The sequence below is a fragment of the Hipposideros armiger genome, unplaced genomic scaffold, assembly GCF_001890085.2.
Source record: "Hipposideros armiger isolate ML-2016 unplaced genomic scaffold, ASM189008v1 scaffold_467, whole genome shotgun sequence".
Taxonomy (NCBI): Eukaryota; Metazoa; Chordata; class Mammalia; order Chiroptera; family Hipposideridae; genus Hipposideros; species Hipposideros armiger.
Genome location: NW_017731817.1, coordinates 201,941 through 215,972, shown reverse-complemented (window position 1 = coordinate 215,972; position 14,032 = coordinate 201,941). Strand labels below are relative to the sequence as shown.

General features: G+C 46.9%; 1 protein-coding gene across 3 annotated transcripts in view; it reads left to right on the top strand.

Annotated features, from left to right (window-relative positions):
- ALOX5AP (arachidonate 5-lipoxygenase activating protein) overlaps nucleotides 1–8,430 on the top strand; it is a 55,405-nt gene extending 46,975 nt beyond the window's left edge. For all 3 annotated transcript variants that reach the window (XM_019666331.1, XM_019666329.1, XM_019666330.1), the window contains one exon: nucleotides 7,954–8,430. In XM_019666331.1, the coding sequence (XP_019521876.1) occupies nucleotides 7,954–8,116 (163 nt within the window). In that variant the 3' untranslated portion in view covers nucleotides 8,117–8,430. The remainder of the gene's footprint in view (nucleotides 1–7,953) is intronic.
- Nucleotides 8,431–14,032: the final 5,602 nt, after the last annotated feature.

Below are 14,032 nucleotides of genomic sequence, written 5' to 3'. Positions count from 1 at the left end.
GGGAAAATAAGATGCTATCACAGGCAGAGGATAGGGACCAAGAACAATCACCGTCGCATGGCTTACAGGTGGTGCCAAAGCAGCAGTAACACTTCCACTCCACCTGGATTGGGAAATCCGATTGCGTCAAATAAATAATGGCACTTGCAGAAGAAATGCTCAAGTGACAGTGTGCCTAAGAGAACAGGATTCCTAGCGTACCAGACGGGCTCCGAGGGCCAGGAATATGTGCTGGGAGGCAGCCGCCCACACGTCCAGCCTGGCTTTCCCTTCCGTTTTCTTCCTTGCCTGGTTGTCACATGCCTCCCCGTCTTTCACAATAGCACACTTCTCTAGATGGCTAATGGGCTCTCCGTTTGGATAGCATCCTTCAGTGGTGACAAAGGCAGTGACATCCTGAGAGGTCACGAAAGAAAGCACTACCTGTGGGCAGCTGGGAGCCTGCAAAGCTAAATGACAGGGTGGTTGGATGGTGAGTGGCAGCCAGGTGAAGAATGACTCCCAGCAGTTCCTCCTCCACATTCAAGTCCCCTTCACTCCTCTCTAGTGGCCTGCTCATTTATCCTCTAAAACCACAAATCCATTCTCTCTCTTATCCTTATCAACACTTCCCTGAATGATAGACTTTGTTCTTTTACCTTGGAAAGCCTCTATTCTGCCCTCCCCAGGAGATTACCCGCTATCAAGAGTTTACGGGTGGTGGTGGTAGGCCATGAGTCTATCAGTGAAATAAGGGGGTTCTGCTCCTGTGGGCTGGCTCCCCCTGCAGCCCTGTTTTTCTCTCCCAAAGACCCAGATTTGGCCCAGTCATTCTTCTTCATCAGTCACCGCTTCTGAGATCTTAAAGCTGCATTAATTCTAAGATGAACTGTGGAGCATGACAACATTTGTCCATTTACCCACAGGCTCTTTTCATGTTAAAGGTAATTACCACTAGGGAATGGACAGAGGTGGCAAAAAGGAACAGTAGAATATACACTTAAAATCTGAAAATATTTTCTTTCTCGGGACCTCATTGAAATGTAAATAGCCTAACCTCTGAAATGCCTTCCTGGTCTCCCTCTTCCCCCAGTGCTGTGCTAGTTTAGACCCTCCTCACCTATCCTATGTCCCTGGCAGTCATTACTAATCAGTCAATTACTCACCTTCTTGCTGAGACCAAACGTGGCCTCATGATGCTTCTTCACATGAAGTTCTGAGCAGTTGCCATGGATAGAAACAGTATTCTAGATCAAGGGTTGGCAAATTGCGGCTCGTGAGCCACATGCGGCTCTTTGGGTACGTTCCATTTCAAAAGTTTGCCAACCCCTGGAAGAGCCAATCCTGTCCCTCACAACAATTTAAAAGTTATTCGAGAGCCATAAATATATTTTTACTAATCAGGAAAATTTAAAGTAATATTATAAATGAAACTATGATAGTTTTATTTTCATTTTTAATTTTACTTCAGAGCCACATGTACGTACCCAAAGAGCTGCATGTGGCTCGCGAGCCGCATTTGCCGACCCCTACCCTAGATGAGACATCTAATCCTTGAGACCAAAATATAACCTGAGGTGGATGCAAGCCTGAGGGACTCAGTGGCTAGGTCCAAGGGGTTTCGAATTATGCCTTCTAGAAACTACTTGCTAATACCCTCTTCCATCGTGCCGCCCACCCCTTTCATCTACCCTCCTCTGTCCCTGGCTGTGTCACACTTGGACTCTATGCATGCCTTATGCCCTAATGCCTTCCGTATCTGCTTAATTCTTGGCCTCACCAATGGAGGAACGCCCTGCTCAGTGAGATCCTTTCCCAAGAATTTCTCCCTTGGACTCTAGGTCATCTCTGCTTCTCCCGAGAAGTTGCTTTGGCCCTGTCCCCTTCAGAAGCTCCAGTGTTGTTTTTGGTCCAGTGAGTAAGGAAGACATCCTCGGTGTGTCTCTCCCACCAAAGCTTCTTCCTTCATGGATTTTGCAGCTCCCTCCTTTACCCCCTCTCCCCCTCAGGAGCTTATGGCTCTTCTCAGCCCTACATCTTACTGCCCACCCTCTTTCTCCCTGTCCTGATTACATGTAGGTCGTCTGTAGCTTCCCTACCTACAGGGCAGTTAAGGATGAATGTTAGTTTCTTCCCTGTTCATCCTAAGCTACTGCCTGGGCCCAAACTCAATGGCAGTCGGCATCATATTACAAGACTATCTGACTTTTATCACCTCCCTGCACCAGCTGGCACTAGGCTGCTCTTTCTTTCTGTCTCGCAGAGCCCTATCCCCTGTTGGAACCCCTACTAAATTCTTCTTTGCAGTTTGAGGTTCTCAGCTCAGGGGCGGGTGGGCAAAGGTGGGCGAGTGCAGAGGCCCAGGAGCTCAGGTCTCCCAGCTCCCCCTTCTCTTCATGGCTTGCTCGCTCCTCGCTCACTCAGCATCCATTGAGGACATACTTACTGACCACCTGCTCCAAGCCACCTACTGTGTCAACTGCTGAGACGCTAACAATAAGCACAACAGAGCCATTCCCCCAAGGAACCCAGGGATCAGGGGCACGGAGCAAGACCAGAAACATTAAACTGACAGACAGACATAACAAGGGGCACAGTTTTCAAAAGAACTGATCCCTCGCAGCCATTTTTCCCCTTAGCGTCAATATTTAGAGTCTCTGCCCCCCCTCCTCCACCCCCAAAACGTGGAACAGGGGTTATGTCACCAGAGTTGGAAGGTGAACTTGCTTCTTTTGGAACCCCTGGGAGAGAGTACAGGTGTCAAGGCTGGTGTTTCCAAAGTGAACACAGCAGATTCCAGGGTCCCATCCTGGACTTAAGGAACTGGAATCTCTGGGGTGGGGACCAGGAATCTGTATTTCAACAACTTCTTCAGGTGAGTCTTATACATACAGACATTGGGAACCCCCGCGGGTTGCTCATGCCTCTTTTCTGAGAATGATTCATTCACGTGACACACATTTGTGGAGGGCCTGATTTATTGCAGATACGTGAGTGAACAAAGGGGACAATTTCCTGCTCTCATGGATCTTACAATTTTTTTTTAAGTTGGGGAATTGGGGGAGGGGAACGGTGTTGGGGAATTGGGGAGGGGGACCAACCAAGTTGTTGTTCTTCAATCTTAGTTGTGGAGTGCGCCAGTCACCATCTGGCTGCCCGGCAGCAGCTCATGGCCTCTAAGTTCAAAGTGCTGTGTTACAATCTCAGTTGTGGGTGAGTGTAGCCACCATCCCATGTGGGAGTCAAACCAGCAGCCTCGTTGTTAAGAGCGCATGCTCTATCCACTGAGCCATCCAGATGGCAGCTTAGCTCAAGGTGTCGAGTTCAGTCTTAGTTGTGGGCGGGCGTTGCCCACTATTGAACAGGCAGTCTTGTTGTTAGGAGCACGTGCTCTCACCAGCTGAGCCATCCTGCCACCTAATGGCAGCTCATCGGCAGCTCAGCTCAGGCGCAGCATCACTGGCCCATGTGGGAATTGAACCGGCGACCCTGTCGCTCAGAACTCGCACTCTTAAGGTAACTCTTAACCAACTGAGCCACTCAACTGGCCCTGGATCTTACAATTTTTATTCTCTTCAGAAGTTACCAGGTGTAAAGCGATATTTTCTTATTGAAAGGAACAGAATTTTAAAGCCAGAGGGACCATGAAGTTTTCCTTTTCTACCCATATTTCATGTGCATTTTTGTGAGAGGTGAAGGAGGGTCGGCGAGTCACCCAAAGCCAAACAGCAGTGAGCTGGGCTGGAGCTCAGGTCTCCGGATGCCTGGGTTCACCTCCCTGGCACCACAGCTCCTCTTCCTGGAAGCTTTAGGCACATTTGAGATGGGAATTGTTTGGCACAATGCCTCTTTTATGTTTTCCTGTGGGTTTTATGCTGTGTGTGTTGGGAGTGGGGGTGGGCACATTTGTTTCAGATTTGTTGAATCTGAAGGGACTCAGTATGGGAGAAAGAGCAGGACTCTGACCTCACACACAGGTCTGAATTCCCACTCTGCCTCTTCCTGGCTGTGTGACCTTAGGCAAATCACTTAACCTATCTGTGTTCCATTTTCCCACCTGGAAAATAGGTTAATCATACCTCATGGAGCTGTTTTGAGAATTGAATGAAGTCATAGATATAAAATGCCTGGTCCCTACAAATGCTTAATTAGTTCATTCTGACCTTCCCCACACCATTTAGAGAGAACTGTGTGTCAACTTTTATTTATTTGTTTGTTTGTTTATTTATTTATTTATTTTTATTATTATTTAAAAAAATTTTGTTTCAGTTACAGTTGACATTCAATATTATATTAGTTTCAGGTGTAGAGCATAGTGATTAGATATTTATATAACTTACAAAATGATTACCCTGATAAATCTAGTACTCATCTGATACCATATATAGTTATTACAATATTATTGACTATATTGTCTACGCTGTACTTTACATGCCCGTGACTATTTTTATAACTACCAATTTGTACTTCTTATTCCCTTCAGCTTTTTCACCCAGCCCCCCAACCCTCCTCCCACCTGGAAACCATCAGTTTGTTCTCTGAGCCTGGGAAAGGTCTCCATCTGTTTCCATTTTGTTCATTTATTTTTTATTTTTTTATAGTCTACATGTAAGTGAAATCATGTGGTATTTGTTGTTCTCTATCTGCCTTATTTCACTTAGCATAATACCCTCTAGGTCCATCCATGTTGTTGCAAATGGTAACATTTTATTCTTTTTTATGGCCAAGTAATACTTCATTGTATATATGTACCACACCTTCTTTATCCATTTGTCTATCTATGGACACTTCGGTTGCTTCTGCATCTTGGCCATTGTTTATGAAATGTTCTTTGTTTCTTGTTATAGATCTTGTTTTTGTTTTTTTTAAGATTTTTTATTGGGGAATTGGGGGATGGGAACAGTGCTGGAGAATTGTGGGAGGGGGAACACATAAGCTGCTGTCCTTTTGTTCTTCAGTTTTGGGCTTCACTGGCCCAAGTTGGCACCATCATTGCACTCTTCCCGGGCAAGGCAGATCAGTCACCGGCTTCTGGACAGTCACTCATGGCGGCTGCTTGGCCACTCACGCTGGCTGCTGGCTACACACGGTAGCCCATGGCAAACCACTGCAGCAATGGCTGCAGCCTATGCCATTGCCGGCGACCAATGGCAGCCCTGCTCCAGGTTGGCTGTTGTCCAGCATCTTAGCTGTAGAGGGCAGTGTCACTGGCCCTCATATGTGGGATCCGAACTGGGGCCCTCTGGCGTCCCAAGCCGGCTCTTAACCAACACACCACTCGACCGGCCCTATAGTTCTTGTTTTAAAGTCTATTTTCTCTGATATAAATATTGCTACTCCAGGGTTTCTTTTTTTTCATTTCCATTTACATGAAATATCTTTTCCCATCCCTTTACTTTTAGTCTGTGTGTCTTTCCATTGGAAGTGGGTCTCTTGTAGGCAGCATATGTAAGGGTATTATTTTCATATCCATTCAGCCATCCTATGTCTTTTGATTGGAGCATTTAATCCATTTACATTTAAAGTAGTTATTGGCAGGTATATAGTTATTGCCATTTTATTATTTATAGTTTTGGTGTTTGCTTTTCCCTTCTTCTACTTAAAGAAGTCCCTTTAACATCCTTGTAATACTGGTTTGGTGGTGATTAACTCTTTTAGCTTTTTCTGGTCTGGGATATGCATCAGCTCTTAGAAACAATTAAAGAGAAGTCTTGCTGGTTTCAAGTCTGATATGCAGCATGTGCACCGTCAGGCCCCTAGCTCTTCTGCACTCTGCCTCCTTGCAGGATCTCTGTGGCTCTGCCTGAGCCTAGGGAAGGTCTCCACCGATGGACATCCTGCACACCCCCCAGGGCCGTAACCCATCTCCAGGCTTGAGAGACCAGCTGGGGGCCCAGCTCACATTCAGCCCTGCACCTGGTGGGTGTGTGCTGAGTTCTTGCCTTCCACACCTTTGCAAGGCCTGGGGAGAGTTAAAGCACGATGGGCCCATCTCCTGTGGGGGTGGTATGCCTTGACTCCATTGAAAAATATTACCCAAATTCAGGAATACCACCATGCCATCAGGAGGCACTGCCATGTCATCTTTTACCACAGAGCTATCTTGAGCACGTTCTGAAACGGCTTCGCAAATCACTTTTTCTTGTTTGTGTAATGAGCACATGGTGGCCTCGCTCGTGTGATAAATCGGAGCCACCATAATATCTGACTTTTCACAATTGAATCCCTCTGAACCCTCTGTTCTTTGTCAGAAAAATAGACCCCCTTGCTTTCTTTTCACTTCCTTACTAGCATCATTAGGTAACTTGGTATTCGTCTGCCAGGGCTACCACAACAAAGTGTCACAGGCTGGGTGTCTCACACAATGGAAATTTAGTGTCTCACAGGTCTCTGGATGTTACTTTCTCTTGAGGACTCTCTTCTTAGCATGTAGATGGTCATCTTCTGCCTGTGCCCTCACATGGTCATTTCTTGGTGCGTATCTGTGTCCCAATCTTCTTATAAGGGCACCGGTCAGATTGAGACAGGGTCCACACTGGTTACCTCATTTTATCTTCATTATCTCTTTAAAGACCCTACCTCCAAATACAGTCATATTCTGAGTTCCTGGAATTTAGGACTTCAACACATGAATTGGAGCAGGACACAATTCAGCCCATAATGGTCTCTTTTGGGACCACACTTTTTTCCCCCCAAAAAGAGATCTCACTTCCTAAGCATGACTGTGAGCCAAGAAAGCCAAGGAGAGAACACAAGTGGCCAAGGAGCAGGGGTGCCTCAGCTGGCAGTGCTTCTCAAACTTGACCATGCCCGGGAGACAGGGAGGGAGCTTGTTAAAATGCAGTCTCTGTTAGGGTCCATCCGGGAGGGGCCTGAGATCCTGCATCTCTAACAAGCTCATTGTGCTGCTGGTCCACGGATCACACTTTGAGTAGCAAGGAGGTTCAGCTGCTGAATGATTTTAAATGCTTTACATGGGATAATTGTGGGTTATGTTGTGAGTCTTTGGCTCTCTTTCAAAAAGATACAATTTCTAACATTAAACCCATGGATGCCAAATTTGCTTTCCCAGATTGTAGCAAGCAACAGGCTCAGAAGCATTAGCTCACCTGTTTAGCCGAGCTAGCTGTCCCTTTTGAGGGGTCCTGGTTGTCAAAGGGTCCCCTCACCGGGGTGAATACTAACAGCCTTAATGGGCCATTTGGCTGGACTTGGCTAGTGCTACACAGATGGACCTGGCACGGCGGTCACATGATTCAGCAGACAGAGGGAGGAAGCCGGGCTGGCAGCTGTGCACAATTAGGCAGTCACATCCCTGGGGAAATGCCTCCTGACCCTAGCTTAGGATTTCAAGCCTTTGATAGAAGGATATGAATGTATAAAAAGCCTCTCCCTCTCCATTCACTTAAAATGTCTGTCTTCCATTGCCGGGGGCCCAGCTCTCATTGGAGTGAACATGAATTCTTTTCAGGCAGGTGGAGTCCTCAGATGCCAAAGCACCTTTTACATTCCTCCAGCCTTTTAAATCATCCCCTCTCTCCTAGAGGTCCGTAAAGGCCTGCAGTATACACAGCTGCCAGTCCGGCCCTCACAGGCACTCCTGGAGGGGAGGTGTGCAGAGAGGGTCTCCATGAGTCCATGAGGTTTCTAATCCCCAGTCAGGATGCCTGGTGACCAGCAGGACCCGCCACCTTCGGCCATCGAGGAACTGAAGTTCAGGGCAGCAGAGGCACCAAGGAGCAGAGCACTAACCATGATGGGTTTGAGGTCTGGGCTCCTTTACCTTGGTTTTGAAATACGTTCAACAACTACTAATAGCTAAGACACTTTCATCCTTCCTATGAAGGAAATGGGGCATCCTTGAGTAAAAGGAGCCGTGACTTAAACCCGCATATCTCAAAGTGATAACTATTTTGGGGTGAAATTGGTGTCACTTGTGCTGCTTCCACAGTTTCCCTTTCCCTTCTTTTTCAGCATACCTGGCTACATCTTTGGAAAACGTATCATCCTGTTTCTGTTCCTCATGTCCCTTGCTGGCATATTCAACTATTACCTCACCCTCTGTTTCGGAAGTGACTTTGAAAACTACATAAAGACCATCACCACCACCATCTCCCCTCTGCTTCTCATCCCCTAACTGTCCGCTGAGTGCAGCGTCAGTGCTCTCATCTGATCAATACCTAGATGTCGTCATAACTCACCCCGAAGAGATGCAGCTCCTCTTTAGAAAGGAAATAGATCTAATGACCATCTGGGCTTTGCAGCTTGAGTTAACCTTGCTTTTCCTGGAAGAAAATACCTGTGTCAGCTCTGCCCTCGAAAATGGCGGCGGCCCCAGATTCGTTACTCAGATGGATTCCGCATGCTCCTTGACTTATCCTGCGTTCTGAAGATGTTTTGGGACCTGATTTATGTTTTCCTAAAATAAAATGCAGAGACATGTTTTAGGTTGATGGTTGAGTTTTTTTGTGGGTCTACTGCTACAGTTGAACAACTAGGTTGTTTTTCTCCACGAAAATGATGATAATAAAACATACACTACACACACACACACACACACACACACACACACACAGATGCCTAGAAGGGTATTCACCAAAATATCAACTGTGATTATCTCTGGGTGAAGAGAGTTTGGGTAAGTTTTAGCCTCTTGTTTATATTTTCATGTATTATTTGAAATTTAGCCTTCCCTAACTCCAGATTGGTCTAGTGTTGGTCTCTGACCTCCCACAGCAACCTATGCACGTCTCAACCACAACAAGTCCATCTTACACTGTAAATATATTTATTAAGATGTGTCACTCTTCCCCACTATGTCACTAGCTCTTGAATATCCCTAACGTCCTATTTATTTTTCTTTTCCTGTGCCAAGCTCAGAGATGGGCTCATAGCAGGGACCCCATGACTCAAACAATTTGAGAACTCAAAGGAACATCTTGTAAACTGATATCTTATAGGGGACTGTAGGTGTGAGCTTTATGTCATTGAGATGTGTTTTTTCTCAATGGTTTCAATGAGATAAATTGCGGATAGTGCAAAAAAAATACACTATAAACAAACAGACTACCTTAAGAATCTTTTGTTGGTTGTGTACTCCCTACTCACCACCCATGAGGACTAGGCTGGCATCCTATGTCTAGCATCGTGCCCAGTTTGAAATGTGCTATAACTCAGTGTCAGTGCCTGTGATAATGCCCAGTCCATCGTAGGTGTCCCCAAATATTGGTTGGACAAGTGAATGAATGAATGAGATCATGGATTGCCGGCTGGCAGTATTTAATAAAATATGTGTGTTAAGCCATTTCCCATATTGTGAACAGACTCATAATGGTCTAACCACTGTCACACCTGGTGTCCCTTGGCACAAAGAGTACGGTTTGGAAGATGACCGCGTGTGGCCAAGAGTCCAGGACACCTGACAGAGAGAAGCCAGCTCCTAAAGGGGAGTCAACTCATTAGGACTGAGTTCTCAATTGTGGAAACCAGCAAAAAGCAAGTGCCCTTAATCCCCAATTGAGTCCCATGAGGGTCCCAGTTTTAAGAAGGGGCAAATCCAGGGGCCGAACCTCCCCAAGGTTTTTCTGAGTTGCCTGATTCGGGAGTGGATGGAGTCTGGCCTGTATGTTGTTGGATCGATGCACTTCATGTGTGACACTCAAGGCAGCAGATCTCTGGATTCAGGGGAAGAACCCCACACGGACATGGTTTTGTGGCCTGTCTGATGGCCCAGGCCAAAGCCCCACCTGAGCTGTCACTGCTATACCCAACCCAGCGGGTACTTCTTGATTCCAGGTACTTTCGTAGAGCTGCTTCCGCTCTTAGCTCCCTCTCGAGAGCAGGACTCGAATATCCTAGCTGGCCATTTCTTTTCCTTTTGGTGAGAAAAGGTTACAGCAAGCTGCAGGGTGGCAGTGAACCCCAGGCCTGTGTCAGCCTGGGCGTGGTTTGCAGGGCGGAAGGGTGTTTGATTGTCCCAGTTTGCCTGGGACTGGGGGGTTCCTTGAGGGGTTCCTGGAGGAGTACCTTGAGGTGGGGCTTTCAGTTTTAAAACTGGGACAGTCCTGGGGGAACCAAATGAGTTGGTCACCCTAAGGGTGGGCTAGGTCAGAATATTCCCAGCGGAGCTTGGGGACACCTTAGCTCCTAGAGGTCACGCTGTCCAACCTGACCATGAAACCTCAGAGTGCAAGGAGAGGAAATGATAAGATGACCATCAGAAGCTCTGCAGATGGTGGCCTAGGTGGAGTGTGTGTGACTAAGGGCACGAGGGGCTGAGATGCAGCTGGAGCAGGCTCCCCAGGTAGAAAGAAGAGGGTCTCAGGAGCGGACCTCCTGCAGGACGGCACTCCAGTAACTGGAGGTAGCGCTGGAAGTGGTCAAACTCTGTCTTCAGAGCTCCAGGCCTGGGTGAGTCTCTGCTCTGTCACATCATCAGCTCTGTGACTCTCCCTAAGCCTCAGTTTTCACCTGTGAAAAATTGGTACCATAACAGTGCCAAATGTATGGGCTTGCGGTGAAGAAGAGTGGGATAAGCAATTAAAAATGTTTGGTACACAATAAGTGCTGAATATTATTACCTGCCCTTGCCGTATGTATTATATCTATTATTGTTACCTGACTGTATTTGTTTTCTATTGCTGCATAATGAAGTCCCACAAACATAGTGACTTAAAACCACACACGTTTACCATCTCAGTTTCCATGGGCCAGAGGTCCTCACAGCGGAGCTGGTCCTCTGCTCAGGGCCTCCCCAGATTTTAATCAAGGCGTTGGCCTGAGCTGTGATCTCCGCTGAGGCTCAGGGTTCTCTTCCAGGCTCATGGATTGTTGGCAGAACTCGGTGCTTTGCGGCTGTAGGACTAAGCCCTCAGCTCCTTTGCCCTGACACCTGGCCTTCTCTGCAACATGTAAGTTTTTTCCTTTAAGGCCACCAGGAGGGCATCTTTGGTGTTTTCTTTCATCTCAGACCTGTAGACCCAGTTTCACAGGGCTTACCTGGTTAGGTCAGGCCCACCCAGGGCAAGCTTCCTTTTAACTTAGTCAACTGTTTGGGAACCTTAGTTACATCTGCAAAATCCCTTCACCTAGACCTTATGATGTGACTTAGTGAAATCATACTGCAGGTGCTGCTCACCCTCATGGGGAAGGGACCGTGTAGATGTGGGGCAGTTTCAGGACTCTGTGCCTGCCTCACCAGCTATCAGCTCTCGCAGGAGCCAAAGAGAGCTGGGTGGACAGACAGTGTGGGCGCTCTGGGAAGAATCAACTCCTGAGGACAGGAAAGTGTCTTAACCTCTTCTATGTCCCCTGTGGGGCACAGCACAATGACAGACCAGGTGAAGTTAAGACATATAACAAGGGCACTCCTCCTTCCTCTTCCATTTGAACTAAAATAGGATTCTTTCCATGCTGAGAACCTCACTGCTTGAGAAAAGGGAATCTGTGAAGTTTTAGAGTCACTCACCACCCCACAGCTTCCGCATCTCAGTACATTTCCCACCCATCACTCTGGCCTCAAAGGAAGGTGCTGTCCTCCGTTCCTCTCTTCCCTCCCACCTTGCGGCCAATTGTTCTACCAAGTTCCCTCAGCTCTGCTTTGATGTACATCCCACCTCTTGTCACTGCCCACCATCCCTGTGGTGTCCCTGCTGTCTGGGCCAGCACCACCTCACTCCTGGACAGCATCCATGGCCCCCTCCATCAGCTCTGTGTCACATGCTCTTGCTTAAAAGCCACCAGGGCATTTTCATTGCTCTTAGGACAACCCCCAGATGCCTCGGCACGGCCTTGCAGGGCTTGTGCACTGGTGGGAGCCTGCATCCTCTCTGCACTCTTCCCTTTGCTCACCCAGCTCCGGCCACACCAGCCAGGAGGGGCTGCAGCTGCTCCAGCACAGTGCCCTTCCCCCAGACCGCTCTGTGCTGCTCCCTCCTTTCATCCAGCGGCTGCCAATGGTCACCTCCTCACGGAGCCCTCAAGAACCACCACACGACGTCTGCATAGGAGCCCAGTCCTTCTCTACCCCACGCACCGTCCCTGCCCTTCCTTTCATTTCTCCTCTGTACTTACCACCACTTACATGAGTACCCCTTTGCTTACTTGTTTACTATCTCCTCCACTGGAACGTGAGCTTCAAAATGGCAGAGACTTTGCCTGTGCTGTTTATCACTCTGTCCCCAGGGCCGAGAATAGTCCAGGTATGTAATCCATATAGCTAGTGTTCAAGACAGACTCTATGAGTCAAGAACAGAATAGGCAGGGTTGTGGAATGGTGTCTCCTGGTACATGTGACCGCGTGGTGGGGGTGGCGAGGTGATGTGAGCAAAATTTGGACCAGTAGCCTAACAAATGTCCTCAAGTGTTAGTACACAAAGACCCAGCTAAGGAACTTGTTAAACGATGCAAACTCCTTAGCGCCATCCCCAGAGAGATGATCCGAAGGTCAAGGATAAGGCTCAGGAATCAAACCTTCTTATGAAGAACCTCAGGCTTCTCTGGAAGCCGATGGCTGCAGCCCACCCTTTCAGAAGCCCTTTGTTCTAGAGCGGTACCACTCAACACCAGCCACACGTGGCCTCCCAGCCCTGAAATGTGGCTGCTCTCAATGGAGACGTGCTATAAATGTAAAATGCACAACAGATTTTAAAGACTCAGTATAAAAAAATGTAAAATATCTCATTAATAATGTTTTGATATTGATTACACATGGAAATGATAATCTCATGGCTCTATTGTGTTAAGTAAAATGTATTATTAGAATTAATTTCACCTATTTCTTTGTACCTTTCTTGATGTGGCTTCTAGAAAATTTTACATTACACACACAGCTTGAGCTATGTTTCTGCTGGAGAGCACTGATGGACAAGTTTTGTGGGAGCCAGCAGGGCCTCACAGCTGAAAAACATGCTGGCCCTCCCTTGAAGCACTTACCATAGGTATGATTTTATGATTGCTTGCAGACAATATTGAAAAATGTGCCAATGAAAGTTACCACCGGTTTTGTCTCAATCTGGAAAATAGTTCTTTGAAGCTTGTTACCATGATCATGAGAGTGTTTCATTAAGTATTTCTGATCACAGATGTGGCACATTATTAAAATATCATTTTATGGTCCCCCTAGAGGTGAGGGTTATCTGAATGTGGAGAAGCGGCTTGTGGAACGGTTGTAGAAATGAAATTACTGGAAAGCAGTGTGCTTGATTGCACATTGGCTCAGGGGCTTATTCTTATTAAAATGTTTAGGTAGCAGTTTCTGTTCATTTCTGCAGAATTGCTCTCCAAATTAAAAATTTGGCTTGGCATACCGATAAGACCCAGGTCTCAGGGGAAGTTTATCCTTTTTTCTTCCAATCCTTGCCTAAGCACTTAATGATCTGCTGATGGGTAGCAGATCATATGCAGCACATGTATTAAAATTTACCACAGCCCTGCAAACTGGCACACTCCTCCTTGCCTCAGAGAAGTCAGGGCAGACTTCAAGAAAATCAGATGGTCTATGCGTAGAAAGGCAACCACTCTCTCTCTTTTTCGATACTTTTTAGAAACAATTTTTAATGGAATTTGGCTTTACTAGTTGACGTTGCAAAAATGAACTTGCTATTAATAGACTGGAAACCATGGCATGAATATAATTAAATATAAGCCTTCTCAGAATTCAGATTCATAAATAACTGCTAAACCAATCAGCAAGAGGGCAAAAGAATGAACATTTGGTGCACGATTACTTAGTTCCGTGCACATACATTGGGTCCTCGGCGCCACTGCTATGGCAACCAGAACATGGCCATAGCACTGCCTGGAAATATCTACTCTTACCTGGAGCCATAAAGCCACCCTCCCTGGGCACGTACTCCCCTTCTTCACCCCAATTATATTTAAACTTATCAATGCACCAGCTAGTGACATGAAAAGAGGACTGGATGATGTGACTGACACTATGAGGCTGGATGATTCTTGAAATTTCCAGCCTCAGAAAAAAGCTGAGGGGAATGTCCAAGGAAAGAGTGAGTGTGTGTGTGTGTGTGTGTGTGTGTGTGTGTGTGTGTGTGTG